This window comes from Micropterus salmoides, unplaced genomic scaffold, assembly GCF_014851395.1.
Source record: "Micropterus salmoides isolate LMB-PRFRI ecotype aquatic unplaced genomic scaffold, ASM1485139v1 Ms_hic_scaffold_7, whole genome shotgun sequence".
Lineage (NCBI taxonomy): Eukaryota > Metazoa > Chordata > Actinopteri > Centrarchiformes > Centrarchidae > Micropterus > Micropterus salmoides.
In genome coordinates this window covers 12,069,841-12,089,137 of record NW_024044459.1, presented here as the reverse complement: position 1 = coordinate 12,089,137, position 19,297 = coordinate 12,069,841, and the positions used below count along the sequence as shown (strand labels likewise).

Here is a 19,297-nt window from a genome sequence, read left to right as displayed (position 1 = left end):
TTACCTCTCGTCATGGCTGCCACTTACAGTAAATACTTCCAGGTCATTTCACTCAGTTTGGAACCTTTCTAAGCAAAAAAAGACTATGGCTGTATCCGAAATCCCCATTACTATACTACTCCCTAGTAGGGAGTTGAATGTAGAGCACTATATAGTAAGCTCACTCATATATAACAACACTTCGGACACTACTCTGAGTATTTTGCCACCGTTATTATGTAATTGCCGTCAGACAATCAGTTTTTCTATCAGCTCAATGCATGATGGTAATACGCTTGGTTAGTGACCATTGGTTGTACACTACTTTCAAAATGCATTCTGGGATACATTGAGTGGACTATATAGGGTATAATAATTATCACTATACTTTCGGACAGCCCTACAAAATGGCGAGCTCACTATATAGTGAGTAGTGGCTGTTTTCGGACACAGCATATTGTCCCCAACACGAGAGTCAGAATGTGATACACCTACTGTTATCAGATTCTCAAAGATGTTGCTAAATCCTGAAGGGCTAGTTCATGAACACCTTTTTGTAACTGATTTTCACCCACCTCAAGATAAATTTACTCTGCCTTTAAATTGTTTCTTTTAAATGTATAATACTTTGACGTCTACTGTTAAAGTACAATGACATAGTAAAAATGTGTATTTTCTTTGATTTCAGCCTCACATTCAACAAAAAGTGTGTTGTTAATGTTGTCAGGTGCTCAAAAAATGCAAAAGCAGCATTTAAAGTCCTCTCTGACAATGAAAGACTTTGTCACAGGTGCTATACACCAACAGATCTGAAATCAGGGACATGTACAATAGCATTGTCATTATGGTCATTACTAAGATGGTTGGCGTGGAACTATATGCATCCAGGCAGGGAAGGGATGAATGTTTCCCTTTTTCTGCATGCACAGCCAAATCAGCAGTCCATCTCAGTGGCTGGCAGCCAATGGTCACAGCCTTTGTGAACATTTGCATGACAGTGTCTCCAATTGCGTGAGGTCTGAATGAGGGGGGAGCTCGCCAAAATGTTTTGACAAGATGGCTCGGCTTTGAAGACATGTAAGGGGTTTTGACAACTCTTGGTAGAACAATTACGTTTCATGGGATAAAATATCTGTTATTGCCTGAAGGCTCTTTTGTTAGCAGAGAGAACAGATGAGAGGTTTTGCTCTGTAAATGGCATTTTCAATTGATGTGGGAGAGGGGCTCATTTTTCCTGGGGCAAAAATTCTGTTCATGTAGGTTGAAAAATCGTTCATGTAGGTTGAAAAAACCTATGACATGGGTATTTAAGACTCACTCTTCAGAATAAATCTTAACTAAAACCATGTGTTCAGGCTGTGCTCAATGAGATGTTCTTACTGTATATATGATACAGCAGAATTTGTCTTTAATGAAATGATGGTAGAGAAATCCTGAAAGCAAGAAATCAGAGAAGTTAGTCATGTTTTTATTGCTATGTGCTCCCCATTACAACAAACAGCATCAGTAGTGTACACTTCAATCTACACAAATACATACAAAAGCAAATAGAGCAGAGAGTGACTGACATTAATGACAATCAATATACTTTAATGCATGGATAGCAGGGGGAATGAATACAGTACATGGAGAATCCTATGCAGTAATATTTGTCTGAGGCTCAGGGATTGTCAATGTAACATCTACAACTACCCTATTGTCATTATAAGCTCTGCATAACATTAGCAGCAATGTGTATAGGCAGCAACTAAAGAATGAGGGTGAAAAGAACAGGGTAGGAAAGTTTAAAATGGTTAGACAAAACTGACAACTACAAACAGCATAAAAAAAACTTTACTTGTTTACTGGTTCTACACTATGTTTTATTGGTTAAAATAAAGCATTTGTCTGGTCAGTACATGTCGCTGTGATGTAACAGCTCTGTTAACAACTTCTACAAAACAGCTGTGAAAAGACAGCTTTCTGACAACAAGTTAAACATCTCAAAATTGAGCATGTATATTTACATCTAACTGTTTGCAGCAAAACAATGTCATTCTAGTCTATCACTTTTTAGTAAGTAAAAATCCATTAAAATTTGAAAATGTTGAAAATGTCATGAATGTGATCGGTTTTTAATGGGTTATCTGCTGCAGCTTATTGACCAGCTGTCACTGCACTTCCTGTAAAAACAAAGCAGAAATCTTTAACTTTTAATAAATATTTATGTACCAATGCTATATACATGTACTATACATTGGCACACAGGAGTGAGTGTGAATAGTTGCGAGCTATTTCTTTGCTGAGAACACAAAACTGTGCCTTTGCTATTGCAGTCAGATGCATGGTGGTTGTGAGGCAATCCTTTTTTTAATAAATAGCTTTCTCTCTCCTGAACCTTCTTCCACCATTAAAAAGCCATTAGGAAATACTTTGGAGAAGAAAAACATGTTCCACGTACAGTAAAACTCTTTTGAAAGTCCAGCTTCTTGTGCTTACAATGAGGCTTTGTTCCTGCAAACACAAACTGTACAATAAAATCTTGTTCAGACCGAATGTGAAAGAGTGTAATAAGTTTAAAGCTCCATTAAGCGAGATTTTTGATATTATAATTGGATAAAATGACTGTGTAATGTGAAGGCTCACTCACAGCGATTAACCCACTGAGAGGTAACACCTAACTCTGCAGCACTACACAGCTTAAAGGTTTGGCTCTTGTCAACTCCCAAAGATAAAATCAAAAAGCTGAGTATAGGTAAGTCAGCACCAAACAGCAGAGAGCTGAAATAAACAAGTAGCTGGTGAAGAAAGTGGAACATCTAGCAGTTGAAGAGACAGATATTTCCCTCAGGAGTTGGTAAAGACCAAAAGAAAATTTTGGATTTACATTCATCAGCTGGGCAGAAACAATATTCAGTGGGATGCCCATGTTGCTCTGTTTCTGCTGGATGTGTAAAAACGTTTGCTAACGGATTAGCCAGTAACACCTGATCACCTGTCAATGGATACATCAGGACTGTGGTACTGTGTTTGTTTGGGAGTCTTTCTGCCCCCTAGTGGTCAAAAAACTCTTAATGAAGCTTTAAGTGTTTGAAGTTAGATAGCATATGTCACTACAAAAATAATCTGCAAATCCAACATTTAATAGCATTTCAACATGAGTGTTGTATATTTCATGGTCACATCAACATAGAAATTTCACAATAAATTTCAGTTGCATAGTGAAGTTTTACTTCGTTTTTTGTCTGTTCAAGCTGAACAAGAGCCCACTGTATATAGCATACAGTATTGAGAACACTTGTTAAATATTTGTCTTAGTTCCCTTCTTCAATCTAACAACTTCAATCTTTCTGAGCAGTAACTTTTACAAGGAGGGCAATGCAAAGAATCAAATAGGTCAAGCACCATTCAAATGTTGAGATGAAGTAATGTGTATAGGAGGAATAATTGGCCAGGAAATGTGAGGAGAAGAACAATACCACTCTTTTGTCTGCAGTTAAACATAAACTGACAGCAAGGAGACAGTTAGCTTGACTTAGCACATCACATTTGTGTTGTTTTGTACAGATTAAACAAAACAAAAAAAAATACAGCTTATTAGTTAGTGTGCTTTATTGCTGGTAGATGTACTTTTGAACTTTGAAAAGAGCCAGGCTAGTTGTTTCCCCCTGTTTCCAGTCTTTATGCTATGCTAAGCTACGCTAAGCTGACAAGATTGATTAAAGGGTGTATCCTCAGCTTCCTAATATAATACTGATATTTCCCTGGACAGTATTTACAGGAACCTTTTATAAATACTTATTTCCATAAAACTGTAGATTTAATTATCTTATAATAATTGCTGTTTATAAAAAAATCTATACAACTGAAACCAAACTAATGGTGTATCCCTGGCCACTTTACATATGTGACGATATAAAGTCCGGTGTTTGATTTTGTATATGCAGTGACTCTGTAAGTACTGGGACAGTTTTCTGTTAAGTCAAGCTTCATACTTACATTCTTTTGGCAAGAAAAATGGCAGTTTGTAACGTTCAAGTAAAAGGGCATCAGATGATCCATTTTAGATCTTCAAAACTTTTGTGGTCATCTTCCACTTCAAATTCATAGCAAACTAAACCCATCCAGCTCAAAGGTGACAGTCTAGAGATTTTACAGGGAGGTGAACATGGTGAATGTAACTACGCTCAGGTTGTGTTGTGACTTTTTGACTTGAAGTGCAAGATGTGTTTCAGTACCAGTTCCTGTATATATTTCTATATCTATATTTGAATCAGCTTTCTTTCTAATACTGAGATGTTAAAAGTTTGGAGCCAGTGTAGCAGAATAGATGCTTATTTTCATTATTGCATTTACATATTAATCTGTCGTTTGACTATTTTGTTTTGTTCACTTTAAACTACCAAAGCTGTGTTTTATTAAACTTTTCATTCAACATGGATGAAAATTCCCTCCAGACCCTGTGTCCCTTTATCTTGAAATAATTGTAATATTTTCTCCTTTCAATATAAAGTAAAGTATTCAAATGCTCTGGGAGCTTTCTGTAAAATGTCAAAGTCATATTTGACGTCCATATCAGGGACAGAAGGGAAGGGCAATTCTTAACAACAAAGTGAACCAGCACTTTTCTTTCTCTGTTTCTCTCTTTGTGGTTTGCCAGGAAAGACTCAGGATGAAGCTGGATTATCTACTGTACATTAGGAGTCCTTAAGGGGAAGGGCATCACTTTCATCTCTCCACTTCAGAATATTCTGTAGGCCACCCACTATCTGTCAAGCTGCTCGACCTTTGACCCACAGTATGATCTGCCAGCGGGGAGGGTACCATAGCATGCAGCTTCCTGCCAGTGAAACCAATGTGTCGTGGAACCCGCCTTGGTGCTGTAGTGATCTTCGATGGGGTTTTCTTAAGCGGGCCAGGTGTGGTGATGTGTTTTGCAGCATTGCCTGATGTGGCCGATCCTTTGCCTGAGCCTTGTTTGCCACTGCGAGTACCGTTGGCTGCTACAGAGGCTGTTAATGTCTCTAGCAGCTGGGAGGCTGATCCAAAGCGGACATGCTCCTCCGTCTCAGCTGCCTCTGAGAACAGAGACAGAGCTCCACTGCGCTTGCTGCAGGAGTCGCAGCACAGTTTGTTGTAGCCTGGAATTGAGCAGTATCGTGCAAGAACCTCCATTTGGCAGAAGATGGATTTGTCTCCATTACAGGGCTCATCTGAAAGACAAAGAGCATATACTGTCAGCTCAGCGTATGTCAGACAACACTAAGTGGGTGGTGGCCTTGGATGCATTTCAGAGCACTGAGGAGTTGCTTTTAATCAGAAACTGACAGCTGTGCCTAAGTGTTTATGGCACAAAAAACAGAGAATAAGTACATTTCAGCCACATTCTACTGAAGTCTGCTTAGACAAGAGCTGTGTCCCAGTTCCATACTATTGTACATACTAATGCTAAGCAGTTAGCCAGAGTGTGTGCCTCTCATGTATTAGCGTTAGCATTACATTAGAGTAACGTTCATAAGCATCTGTTTCTCTAAAAGACAAATACCTGGCAAAATTTAGGGTTATTGGTTGTGACTCATACAGTATAAAGGCAAAAACACACTGATTTACTGTATTTATGCACCCGTTATAGGTCTGCATCAAGTAAAGCTATTGACCTGTTTTTTATGGCACCAAAATAAGTAATAAATCCTTTGAAAAATCAATTAAATTCAAAAGACTTTATTTGTCCCTGAATTGAATCACTTCCTTTTAGTACAAAACTGCAAAGTGTACATATACTGTATATATATGTGTGTGTGTGTGTGTGTGTATGTATGTATATATGTATTACTGCATATAGTAATTGTCAATTACAAATTGCCACTGTGGTATCTACTTCACTCACAGTGAAGAGTTTCCACGCTGACTACATGTTTTAGAGTGTGTGTGTGTGTCTGTCACAAAAGGTGGTTACTGTCAGAGCCGCTGTGCGCATGATGGTAAACACTGTGCAACGCAGCATGCCAATTTAGCTGAAAACCGTCCGATAACGGTCAGCAGCCAATCGATTGGTGCATCTATAGTATTGGTATTATGGCACTGGGACACATCACTGTTTTCTCAGCTTTCAATAAAGCCCTCTAATTTGAACCTGCCCTGAAAGTAAAACATTTCAGTGTGTACTTTAATGCACTCTCCTAATTAGGAGAGAATGTGTTTTATTTGCATCCTAGTTTATCCCCCTATCTAAGCTGCAAATATAAAAGTCGCCTTTATGTTTTATCAAAATAGCTGCAAAAAGCATGGCATACATTGACATAAAAGAATGAATAGAGGATGCTCTTTCAAAAATGAATGCTAGGATGATGGTTAAAGCGAGACTATGTAATGTTAATTGTTAATATTGTTGTGCAGATTTTTCCAGTAAATCTGCGCATGAACTGCATTTCATTCACTGTTATGTCCAGATAAAAAACTTGTAAGAGAGTTAGATTTCAGCGGCAGGGCCTTTCTTCCAGTATTCCATGCAAATGCTGATAATGTTAGTCTGCTGTAACGTTCAACATTTTTAATTGAGTATTTTAACTTTTTTAATACATAAAATGATTTTTAGTTATTAACATGTTTATGTACGTTTTGCTTTTCATATGTGCGGTGTGTCTTTGGCTTACATTCAGTCAATTAAATTTCATTTAAAAAAGAAGCAGAAATAACAATAGGGTTATTGTTAGAAACTGCTGTGTGATGACAGTTGGTCTTGAAAAGATATGTTTACCTTCTGTTCTTAATGAATGATGTGCTTACCATGGCAGGGTCCTGGCCTACACGGTCTCACAGTTTCAGGTTTTTCTCCATTACATTGATCTCCAATCCGGCAAGTGACCAGACGCCTCTCCATCCCATCTCCACAGGTCACGGAGCACTGTGGAAGAGTGCAAACATAAGCCATAACATAAGCTAATCTTGTAAATAAATTTCATGTTTGTGTTGCTTTCTCTGTGCTGGAGTTATTTTAAGAACTTGATGGCTTTACCAGTTTTTTATTAAATTTGTAACAAACTATCGTGTCTCTTCATTATAGGCTACTCCCACACAAATATGTTAATAAGCTAATGATGCCTGTCCATCGCTTTGTGCGGTGTAGGCCTACAGCCTACGTCAGCTGGTAATCTTCGCAGGTCTTTAGACCACGGTGGAAACGCACACAACAGTGGGCTGAAGGAAACTTTTAGTTCCTTGAAAAGAGATCTGGGGACTAAAAAGTCACCATTATACTTATTAACATATAACACAGAGCTGATATGAATGGAAGCAAGTCACACAGGCAACAGTAAATGACAGGATAACTGGGTTGGATAACGAGCTGACTTGAAGTTCACTCTCCACCTGGAAACAAAATGTTTTGCTGTGCCCTTTGAGAGTGGATTTCTCTATTAGTGTGCACAGGAAACAACACCAAGACATTTTGTCCAATGGATAAATGGAAACTTATGTTGCCATTGGTTACAATGATGATACTTTTTACTTTAAACAGCAGACAGCAGATTTACAATCTCTGGATGGATTTTCTAAAACTTGGCTGAAGAGGTGGCAGCTCAACTTTATATTTATAACTTCATTTTTAACTTAATAACTTACAGGTAGGCACAGAAGTGAAGTGGATCAGAGGTGAGGTGAGAAGTTACACCATTGGCAAATTACAACGGTCCTCAGAAGCACAGTGACCATACAAAGTCCAGCATATACTAGGTTTCAACCTTCAACCAAGGTCTTTTTACCTTCTACATTGCCTTATGGCTGAGGAATTGTATGCGCAAGTGTAAATTAGTTAAAAAATGGCATGCAGCTTCCTGCCAGTGCTGTTGGTAGATGTACTTTTGAACTTTGAAAAGAGCCAGGCTAGTTGTTTCCCCCTGTTTCCAGTCTTTATGCTATGCTAAGCTACGCTAAGCTGACAAGATTGATTAAAGGGTGTATCCTCAGCTTCCTAATATAATACTGATATTTCCCTGGACAGTATTTACTTGAACCTTTATAAATACTTATTTCCATAAAAATGTAGATTTAATAGACATTGCTGTTTATAATAAAAATCTATACAACTGAAACCAAACTAAAAAATAGTATGTTTCTTGGGATATGGCCAAAATCTTCCCCTACATTCTAGTTTTTGGGATTTCTTGCTTATTTATACAGTAGATGACAAGTTAACAAGTCAACCTCAGTGGTGGATGTAAAAGGACCATTATGCTTCAAACTGAGTGTTGTCGTCAGAGTATTTTTCGCACAACTACTTCTGTCACTTTTTAAGTGTACAAACAACATTTGTACCTTTAAAGAAAAACTGTCTGAAAGTGTGTATCGCCATTTAAGCTATTAATCTGTGTCTATGACAGCAGGCTTCACCTTGCCTTAAAGTTTTGAGAACAGGTATGAATACTTCAGACGTTATCGGAGAACAGGTTGCACACACTAGTTTGTATACAAGCACACCTTGTCCTTATTTAGATACATAAATAGAAAAAGATTATGTAAAACTGTAAATCAAGTTGCTATTTTGTGCTGTGTAAAAAATGTAACAATCAATTCCTGGGGCGATCAGTGATGGATGAACCCAAAGCAGCAAACACACCATCAGTCTTTCTTGATATGACCTTAGTTGGCTGTTTTTAGACTTGCTTTATATCTCTGTGACTGAAGGAAAATGTCAAGAAGACAATTAGTCTGAAATCTGTTGAACTCCTGAGAGCGGCTGTAGCCCAAATGTTCTCAAATAAAACTGAGCGAATTAAAATCTTAAATGGTAAAATGTTGAATAAACTCTCCAAGATCCAAGATAAATCTGTTCCCCAACGCATTCAGTACAAAATCCTCCTCCTCACACACAAAGCCCTCCATAACAAGGCCCCTTCCTACCTCACAGACCTGCTCCACCACCACAATCCCTCCCGCAACCTCTGCTCCTCTGACACTAACCTCCTCTCACCACAAATCAGGACCAAGCACCGTACCTGGGGCAACAGAGCTTTCATCATTGCAGCCCCCTCCCTCTGGAACTCCTTAACCATACACATCCGAGATTGCAGCAACATGGACTCTTTCAAATCACTTATCAAAACCCACCTTTTTAGACTAGCTTTTAACATCAAATAATGTTATTTACACCTGCTGCTGTTTGTTATTTTGTTATTTATATGGTTGCCACTTGCTCTTATGTATTTCCCCACCACATGTTTTTATCTACTGTTTGTATGTTTTATATTATGCTATTTATGTTTTTAATCGGTTTTAAATGTACATAACTTCTGCTTTTAACTGTAAAGTGTCTTTGAGTGTCCTGAAAAGCGCTATAGAAATAAAATGTATTATTATTATTAAATCAATAAAGTTAAAACCCCTGGAAGAAGCTATGTAAAAATTATTTTTATGATTCATTTATTATTAAGAATCCATGCATCCACAAGCATCTACTGTTAACTCACAAATGAATAACACTACAATTTACACAAAACAGTCCAGTTGCCATTCATTTTAACCTTCCCTGGATATTGTTATTGCAGTATTACACTACTATTATAACAGAGTTTAAGTATATATACTCAAATATGTATATATACAGCTATATTCCTACATGGAGATTGACCATGTTATCTAAAATCTCTCACACAAATTAACTACTGAAAGTTATTTGAGTCTGACATGAAGAGTTGCACCTCATTAGTTTTTACATGCTCACCACCACTCAGTTGGACGTCTGATTTATTGGATTTTTCGATGGATTCAAAAGGTCTTGTTTAGTGAAATGGAGGAGCTAAAACTGCTGTATTTTCAGATGAGATGTGACACCACTCTAATTAAATATCAGATGCCTTATGTTTTATTTTATATGATATGTTGTCAAGTTCATAGTGAAATCATGTCATATCTGCACATTAAAGATGCTGCTGCATTTAAATCTGCAGAGAAGGGTAAGCCGATGGTTAGACTGACATTAGTTAACTGGAAACCAGATGGCATTAAAAATAAATCAGAAAGAATCATAGATTGGTGGCTAAATGATCCACACTTTCAGGACTCGCAACATGCCTTTGTACCTGATGAAGAGCCAACTTGTACTTGAAACATTGTAAAACTGTTTTTGAGAGGGAGCATTGAATAGTGTTTCAAGTCTGTGTGAAACTAAATGATCCACACACCAAAGAAGGACAGAGATTAACCTCTAACTGGAGCCATGTGATCTCTTTCAATTTCTTTCAAACAGATCATGTGGATACTGAACCTCTGACCACGCTCCGGTCCTCCACTGGGCAGGACATGGGACTCTGTTACAGGGCCTCCGACTCTCTGGCTTCTCCCCGCTGCAGTACTTGCTGTGGACGGAGCGGTTGGTACCGTCGTGCAGGTACTGCACGCAGCGAACCGTCCGGATCTGAAAGCCCAGGCTGCCACAGGTTTTGGTACAGTGCTCCCATTCCTCTGAGATCCATCTGGACAATTCAAAGTGTGGAGGTTACTTAGGATATAAAGCAGGTTAATTAGGTTATGTCATAACAAAAAGGTACATATTTAAGGACAGAGGTAGAAGTATTTAGATCTTTAAAAAATTAAAGTACCACTACAAGAATGTAAAAATCGTTGAGTAAATTACATAATCCTACTTAGAATAAGAGGTATAAGTTCTTATTCTGCAGTACAATGTCCTGTGTGACTAATATTTTATTATATATGACACTATTAGATTGTCAATACTGATGCATCAACGTGTATCTTACTGTTGGTAAGGTGGAGCAGTTTTAACTACTTTATATATAGTTTGGTAGGAGTGCTAAGGGTCGGGCCCCTCCAAAGGGTCACAATATAAATATCATAAAATCTGGGGGTAGTAAGATGATTAATGGGAGAGGAAAAAAGAAAAAAAAAAGAAAAACTTCTGCTGGACAAATCTGTAATTATCTGTTATTATTTTTACTTTTCTCTCATCTGTGCTTTTTACAGAATGATTAAATAATTTCCTTCTATGAGCCTCATTATTTAAATTAAACCATGTGAGAGGTTTAGAGGTGGAATCACTTTTTGGTGGAACTGCTACAACTAACAGACATCGGCTCTTTTGTAAGACGTCACAACTCAAAAATGGTGGGTGCCACTAGTTAAATGTATTTTATAAACTGCTCAAATATTATTTATGTAAAATCTTAATCTGAAAAGTAACAAATAAATGAATAAATCAAGGTGAGTAAAAAGTACAACATTCCCTCTAACTGTAGTTGGGTAGAGGTATAAAGTATCATAAAATGGAAATACTCATATAAAGTAAAGTACAAATACCTCAAAACTCTAAGTTAAGTATTTGAATTAAATTCCATTACCAAGATAAAAAAAAAAAGACTAATCACTCTAATCATTATTCGGCTAAAGATAAATGGTTTGATATTGGTGGTGGTTGGAGAACAAATTAACTCATGGAAAAAAGCAACTATAACATGCTGGATCCCCATTGCTCACAAATTTGGGCATCAATAAAAGAAAGAAGACGACAACAAGCTATTAACAACAAAAGGCCATTTTCAAAAAAACGCAGCAACTAGCTAGCACAGCTGAAGCAAACTTCCAGTTTTAGCTCAACGATGATATGACCGCCTGGTGTTGTATTGCAAGGTGGGGCAGAGAGCAGTGTATTCAGAATGCATGTAGTAAACTGCGCTGAAGGAAGTCTTTTGCTACAGAAATCAGTCCATGACGTCAAGAAGGGAGCCCAACGGCGTGGTCACACACAAATTTGCTGAAGGACAGAGGAGGAAAAATAGAGAGGGGATGCTTTTTTCTCATTGTTTGGGGTATAGGTGACCCAAGATAGTCTTAGATGTGAAGAAGCTTGATTCAACTGCCAGTCTCACAGTCAAATCTTTATGAAATGTTATTGTTTTGAAACGAGGATTATGCCATTTTGACTTTATGGGGTTGCTCTGATTTACATAGAGCTGTCGGTTAATATACATCCTATTATGATATAAATATCAACATATAATGCTGTATATAAAAATGTGAAAAGAAAGAAGCTTTTAAAAAATCATTTTAAAGTGCGTGTTGTGTGGACGAAGCATGTGTGTGTGTGTTGTAAAAGAGGAAGAGAGACAGAGCACCAGCACAGTAGCTCCGCTTTAATCTTGATAAGCTGCAGAGCTGCAGTCTCTATTCATTCAACTTGCACTGTAAATTCACAGCTAAACTGAGGTTTTTTCAAGACCCTTTTCTCTCTCTCTCTCTCTCTCTCTCTCTCTCTCTTGCTTGTCATTCACCGGTCTTGTGCAGAGTTTTGCGTGCATTCCATGCTGCCGACAACTGCATGCACGTCGTGGTTCCTCGCGGGTCTATTTCAAGCAGCCGGCTGTTCAAAAATGATAAAATATTCTTAGTGTGGTTCATCAACAGTGATAAAGTCCCGCGAGGTGCGGACAACTCGGCACAACACCAGCGAAGTTGGAGCTCCGTCTCCTTAGCAAGCGTTCCTCTTCTGCCACTTCACATGTACACGCTTCGCCTACACATGCGCACTAATGACCCAGCCTAATTCGACTGTGAGATTGACAGTCAAATCAGGCTCAGTTTAGATGTAAATGTACAGTATAAGTTTCACTGACTAATGAAATAGGGACTGCAGCTCTGCAGCTTTTCAAGATTAAAGCAGAGCTACCGTGTGTAATTCCTTTAGAAAAAATCTTAGGTCTTGTCAAGCTCAAGGAGGAGAGTCGCCTCCATCAGACTCACACAGGGTGTTCAGCAGCATATACTGCCTGTCAAATAATAAACTTGAAAAAAAAATTTGATACGGGACAATTCACAATACAAGTATTGCACTAATGCATTCATTGTAAATTGTAGTATAGTATTTTAATATCCTATTGTTACAATACATTAATTGTGAATTGTCCAAAAAAATTATTGCACATTTTGATATGCCCATATGCATGATACATAAAATTCATATTGATTCCATTTGTAATATTTTCTTATTAAATTGTTTCATCCACCACACGATTAAACACTCTTTCTGATGACAAAACGTGCTTAAATTTTATAACACAGAATTCAAAAATATTAAAACAGAAAGCATGGAATTTGGGGAAAAATGAAACGGTATCAGGCAAAAATTTTTACAGATTTCATAGGGCCCACAGTGTACCACAACCAGTTCATCATCATCGTTTCACAGAAGAGACAAGCGTATATATGCGGATCTGTCTTTCAGAGACAGTGGGCTTGTGGGCTCTGTAACTATTACATACTAATTTTACATGTCAGCATTGCACATAATAAAATTACAAAATCATGGTATGTCCTAAGAATTTTTGGTTGTTTCTCGCAGTAAAACAACCAAACTAACACAACAAACAGTTCAGAGGTCAAATAAATGCTTCATTTATAGTGAATGAGCACTGAATATACTAGTTTACAATCAGCAGTGATGACAAGAGGTCAGTAAATCAATTTTAGTAAAAAAGAAAATCAACTTCATTCTACAAGAATAAATAGGGTCATAAAAAATCCTTATAGACAAATTGAGAACTTTACTAACTACTATGACAATAATTTCTATACCATCATATTAAAAAAAATCAGTGACAGACAAACAAACTTCAATTGTAGCCGAAGTTACAGCATATACACTCCAGTGATTGATTTCAACATCCCATATAGAAATGTAGATCAGAATTGCATAATGTTATTTAATAATGCGCCGTCTACTATGTATTCATTAATTGTCTTTGCTTTTGCATTTGCTACTTCTACCTTGATCCTCCACATGCTGCGATTTAATTAGCTGACTGACCTATTCTTTTCTGAAATACAGCGTAATCACTACTACAAACTGTATGATTAGATTTACAATTAGTCAAAGCGTGATGTGCTTAGGACTTTAAGAGGCTAATTAAAGATATACAGTACACGCTCCTGTATACACTCAGAGCCACTTTAAGCTAATGGATGCCATCAGATGGAGTGTGTGATCATTAATGTCTCGCTGAGTGTCAACCAACCTGTTTACTTGTGTTTGAAGGTGTTACTCAACCAAACTATATTTCTGAATAATAAAGATTTATATTTTAATAGACAACACTGCTTCCTGGTTAGATATGCCTTGTCAGTGGCAACTGGGTTGCAGAGTACTCCATGCAGCTACATGTCTTTTATCTTCTTTCACTTTTGTTGTAATTCATTTGATGTCTTCTGAAAGCTTTCACAGACTTATGAAAACAAACTCTGGGTAAATTAGAGACAAAATCCCTCACAATATTTATGGACCTGAAATCAAATCCAGGCTGTTGAGATGGTAAATAATTCCTTTCACTGGATTAACAAAAGGCAGGCATGATGATAAGTGATGCATTGAGTGAATAGCTTCAACACATCACTCATTAACTCTGGATAGAAAATAGAATTTAAAAATACTTACGAAGAATTAGCATGCAGCTGTGAAATGTTTGCTAAACACAAAGCCTGAGCGCGCTGAATGCAGACGGATTGTTTCCAAACTTCTCTGAGAAGTTGAGACTTGAGCAAAGAAGGTCAGGATTCTGCTGACGCTTCCTCCACATAAAGCAACAAATCCATTTAAATGCTAGTAGACTCCTTAATACACTCTGCTAAGTGACTGACACATTTTTGTGGGGGATTTCTTTAAATTCCTTTCACCCATGATTAATCAATACTGGCATAAAGCAAATTAAAACATTAACATAAATCTTCTGTATGACTGTTGTCTTTCCTAATGATGTGAATTTGTCCAGGATATTGTGTGTGTGTGTGTGTGTGCGCGTGTGCGTGTGTGAGTGTGAGTGAGAGAGAGAGAGAGAGAGAGAGAGAGTGTATTAATATTTTATACATGATAATGACAGTGCGTAGGTAATGGAGAATTTCTTTGAATATATATTTGGAAGTACTCAAAATGACCCATGAGATTCTTTTTAGCTATACTGCCATGTTCCCAGATTTTAGTAATTAACTTTTTGATTGATAGAGAGCGCAATGTAATTATTACTAACAAATAGTGGTCCAAACCACAGATGTAAGGCTCAGGTTGTATTAAATTCTGGATTTCTAGGGCTGTGTGATTTAGCCTCTGCTGTTTACACACCAACATAAAACATTTAGAGGCTGTAGTTTTTCAGAAGTACATGATGTAAAGAAAAGTTAGAGAGCTCCTCGTTAAGACTGACAAACTTGTCTGCATTTTGTTTTCAGGGCTGCTGGCTTTTTTAAAGAATACTGTCTGAGAAGAAAAGTGTCAAAGAGACTGAGCCATGAGCATGTTGTGAGTACCTCTTTGAACTGTCGTACCTAGGTGTTAAAGAAGATAATACGTGCTTGTACTCGAGTCGCTGTAGTCAGCAAGTGGCTCGGGAGTGTGCATGCAGAGAACCCGACCCAGATTACTTCACATAAGAAGCAGAATAGGGGCTGTTCCAAGCAACAGAAAAAACAGGTTCATTTCTAAGTCAGGTTAAAGCCCGTTGATAAATAGGGAGTAAAGAAGTGATTTATTGATTATTGATTTTATTCAAAATCTACATATAGCCCCTTTAATAGTATATATTGCTCTACATCATCAGTGCGTTAAACTTATCTTCTTCAGACAAACTGTCCCAAATTTCCTCCTTGACATTTCTTATCTCTTCTACCTTTTCTTAAGCCTGAAATCTCAGTCCTTTTTTGAGCTAAAGAAAGGTGCGAGGTCATGAAGCATGGTATGTGTTGTGGTGGCAGCCCGGCTGACGGTGAGTGTCCTGGTTATTTCTCCCTTTTTTTGTCTGTGATTCTGTTTTTCCCTGTTCGCTCACCCTTGTCCTCAGTCAAGTTGGCTGGGCTCGCTCACCTGCCCTCTCCCGTCGGACTTCCCCCACAGCGTCCTCCCTGTTCTCCCGTGCCTCTTCTCTTCCTCTGCCCCAGTGTCCCCCGGCTCTCTGGTCCCAGTCTCCTCGGTTCCCTGTGCCTACATTTCCCCGGCATCCACCTCTCCCTCAACTCCAGTCCCTCAACCCCTTTCTTTCCCCAAAAATATAAACCCATTAATCCTCTAAGTAGCGTTTGGGTCCCCTCTGTGCCCACACCACACCCATAACAGTATGGAGTCTAGCAATGATTTACAAAAGAAAATCTGGCAAACTTTTCAAAGGTCTGTCTCACACTTACTGACTTAGATACTAAATTACAAAGTTAGTCAAAGCAAAAAAATGAGAAAGTTCTCAAAGGTAACATACCTCTATCAAAGCTGCATAATCTTTTACATCTTTCATTTCATTAATAGAAAATGTTTTGAAATGTTACATCATCAAGTTCATATAGTATTTGACAATCATGGGCTATGTGTCCGGCCCCATTTATTTCTGAACAGCTCCCTATCTACTGGTTGTGTCCCTCATTATTTTAAAACTGCTTGCGTAAACCCACTTTAAAAAAACGGTTCAGACCCCTTATGCCCTCAAAATTTTAGATCAGTTTCAAAACTACCTTTTATAGAAAATATTTGAGAAAAATAGTGTTGAAACAACTGCTCTCTGTACTGGAAAATAACAAAATATTTGAAACGTTTCTGGTTAAGTACCACAGCACTGAGACTGCTCTGCAATGACCTGGCATGTCTGCTGATGATGGCATGTGCTCAGTCCTAGTACTCCTTGACCTGCACTGCATTTGACACAATTGATCACAACACCATGTTAGATAGATTGAGGCAATGGGTGTGGTAGTGCCTTAGAATGGTTTTCATTGTACCTGTCCAACAGGAGGTTCTGTGTGTCTGTCTTTATTTTGTTCAGTTAAATATGGAGTGCCTCAAGGGTCAGACTTAGAACCCATTATATTTTCCCCTTGGACACATAATGCAGAAACACAGTGTTTCTTTTCATATTTATGCTGATGACGCACAGATGTACTTATCCCAAAAATCTATTGATTGACTCCAGACTGTCCAGAACTCAGAAGCCAGGCAAACCAGAACAAAGAAATATGACCACATCACCCCTATTTTAGCTTCATTACACTGGCTCCCAGTATGTTTTAGAATAGACTTTAAAGTTTTATTGATTTCTTTTAAATCTCTTCATGGCCTCTCATCCTATTATATCTCTGACTTTTTAGTCCCATACGCACCAGCACGTGCCTTGAGATCTTCAGGCAGAGGTCTGTTGTCTGTTCCAGAGTCTCGACAGAAAACTAAAGGGGACAGAGCGTTTGCTGTCAGGGCCCGAGGCTCTGGAACAGCCTGCCCAAGGAAATCAGGTCGGCTGAGTCAGTGAACTCTTTTAAGTCCCTTCTTAATACATACTTTTATAGGAGAGCCTTTCCCGATTTGATTTGATTGTATTTATTCTTATATATGTTTTATTTTTACTTTTAACATGTATTTTAGTCTCTTAAGTGTTTTCTTGCTTTTATCATGTATTTGTTTTGCACTTGTTAAAGCACTTTGTAAGTTGTTTTCGAAAGGTGCTCTATAAAGATTATTATTATAAAATAGTTTTTACTGGACTAGTGGCTATTCTTTGTTCTGGAGGGAGCTGGGAGCAGAGCTGCTGCTCCTCTGTGTCAAAAGGAGCCAGTTGAAATGGTTTGGGCATATGATTAGGATGCCTCCCAGGCGCCTTCTGTTGGAGGTTTTCTGGGCACGTCCAAGTGAGAGGAGACCCCAGGGTGGACCCAGAACCCAGTTGAGGGATTTTATCTCATCTAGCCTGGGAACGCCTCAAGACCCCTTGTCTTGAATGCCTTGCTTAGCCTGCTGCAACCGCAATGTACCCGGATGGATGATGTTCCACCAGAATTAATTTAAACAGGGCCAACTTTTCAATTTAGTTTGGAATGATTTCGTATCACTGAGGTTTGCATTTTATGAGTAGCCTTCTGTGACAATACCCACTGCAGGGGTTGGAGTCATCAATCCTCAATTTAAAAAGTTCTGAATTTTAAAGCATATATAGATGTGAAGTCAATAATCATGGTCAATGATGAATAAGAATGGTTGATCAGCATACTTGCCAACATCATAGCCAAACTTGTGAGACCAAACCTAACCAGGTATCTAGGAATGTCCTCCCAGGTAATGCGTTTCAGTTCAGAGACTCTTTTGTTGCATTCTAGTGCATTTATTGGAGGGAAAACATATTAGGTGGGGGGTCCGCCTCTAGAAAATTTTGAGCATTAAGACTTAATTTTTTCTGCATTCCGATGAAATTTTCTGCACCAATTTATGGTGGAAATGTCTTTATTTATATAAAGGGAAACACAAAATTCAGGCGGCACGTGACAATTCAAAATACAAAATATTTCTCATTTAATATCATCCCTGCTGAGTCAACATACATACAGGCATGATTTAGACTTGCGTACACACAATTGTAAGCAAGTTTCCTTTATAAATCACAATCAACATGAAATGTGGCGCATGTGAGGGAGCTCAATGTCCGACCCTTCAAACACGCATAGTTGCCTATACATGGTCAGTAAAACGCCCCTCATTAATATTAATACATACTGCATGAAAGAAAAGGAGGTAAAATCTGACAGAAAAGCTACAAAAGTCCACTCACTAAACAAGGCTGCCGATGAGTTAAAATAAATATGACTTGTTGTAAATGACATAAGTGTTATATTTCCATAATGTGTTTTTACAAGTAGCGCATCACATCCACACGCTGGTGCATAGCGTTTTGGCAACAAACATGTGATAACAATAGGCTACATAAAACTATGCTCTCGTATTTGTTCGACTGACGCATTGAAAACAGCATCAATTCATATATATTGCACTGTATGCAAGTATTAATATGATTCCTGATTACACTGTACAACATATTTGAGGCAGATATCTCCGTTTGTGTTTATTATCCTAAATCTGGATCCTTTTGTGTGCTGCAAATGATCTTAAATTGTGTGTTTTTTTGCGCACTTCAGGGAAAGTCAAACGGGTGTTTGTTTATTCAGAAAGGCTTTAAGCCTATAATACTCAGAGGTAATATTTTGATTTGTTTAACACAATAGTAGGCCTATTCATTTGTGGAAGTATAGTGGAATCAGTATAGTGGAAGTGGCGGATTTTTGAGGAGTGGTGCGCCTCGAGTGTGTTGTGCTTCCTACAAGACCTGGTGGACAAGGGGAGGGCCTTTTCTACAGTTAAGGTGTATCTCTGGCCATGCTGTCAGCTGTTTGTGTCTTGGACTCTCCCCCACAAAGGCAAGCCAGTGTCCCGCCAGCGGTTGTCCCATTGTATTGTGGAGACCATATCTCTGGCCTACAGGTGTGAGGGTTTACAGCCCCCAGGGCTTGATGGCTCATTCCACAAGGGGTGTGACTACTTCGT

At 38.2% G+C, this 19,297-nt stretch overlaps 1 protein-coding gene across 1 annotated transcript in view; it reads right to left on the bottom strand.

Moving 5' to 3' along the window:
* Positions 1–4,347: 4,347 nt before the first annotated feature.
* Positions 4,348–19,297, bottom strand: part of adamts3 (ADAM metallopeptidase with thrombospondin type 1 motif, 3) — a 198,215-nt gene continuing 183,265 nt past the window's right edge. Inside the window, 3 exon segments of the mRNA XM_038704466.1 lie at positions 4,348–5,171; positions 6,745–6,862; positions 10,220–10,427. Of these exon segments, the coding sequence (XP_038560394.1) occupies positions 4,687–5,171; positions 6,745–6,862; positions 10,220–10,427 (811 nt within the window). The 3' untranslated portion in view covers positions 4,348–4,686.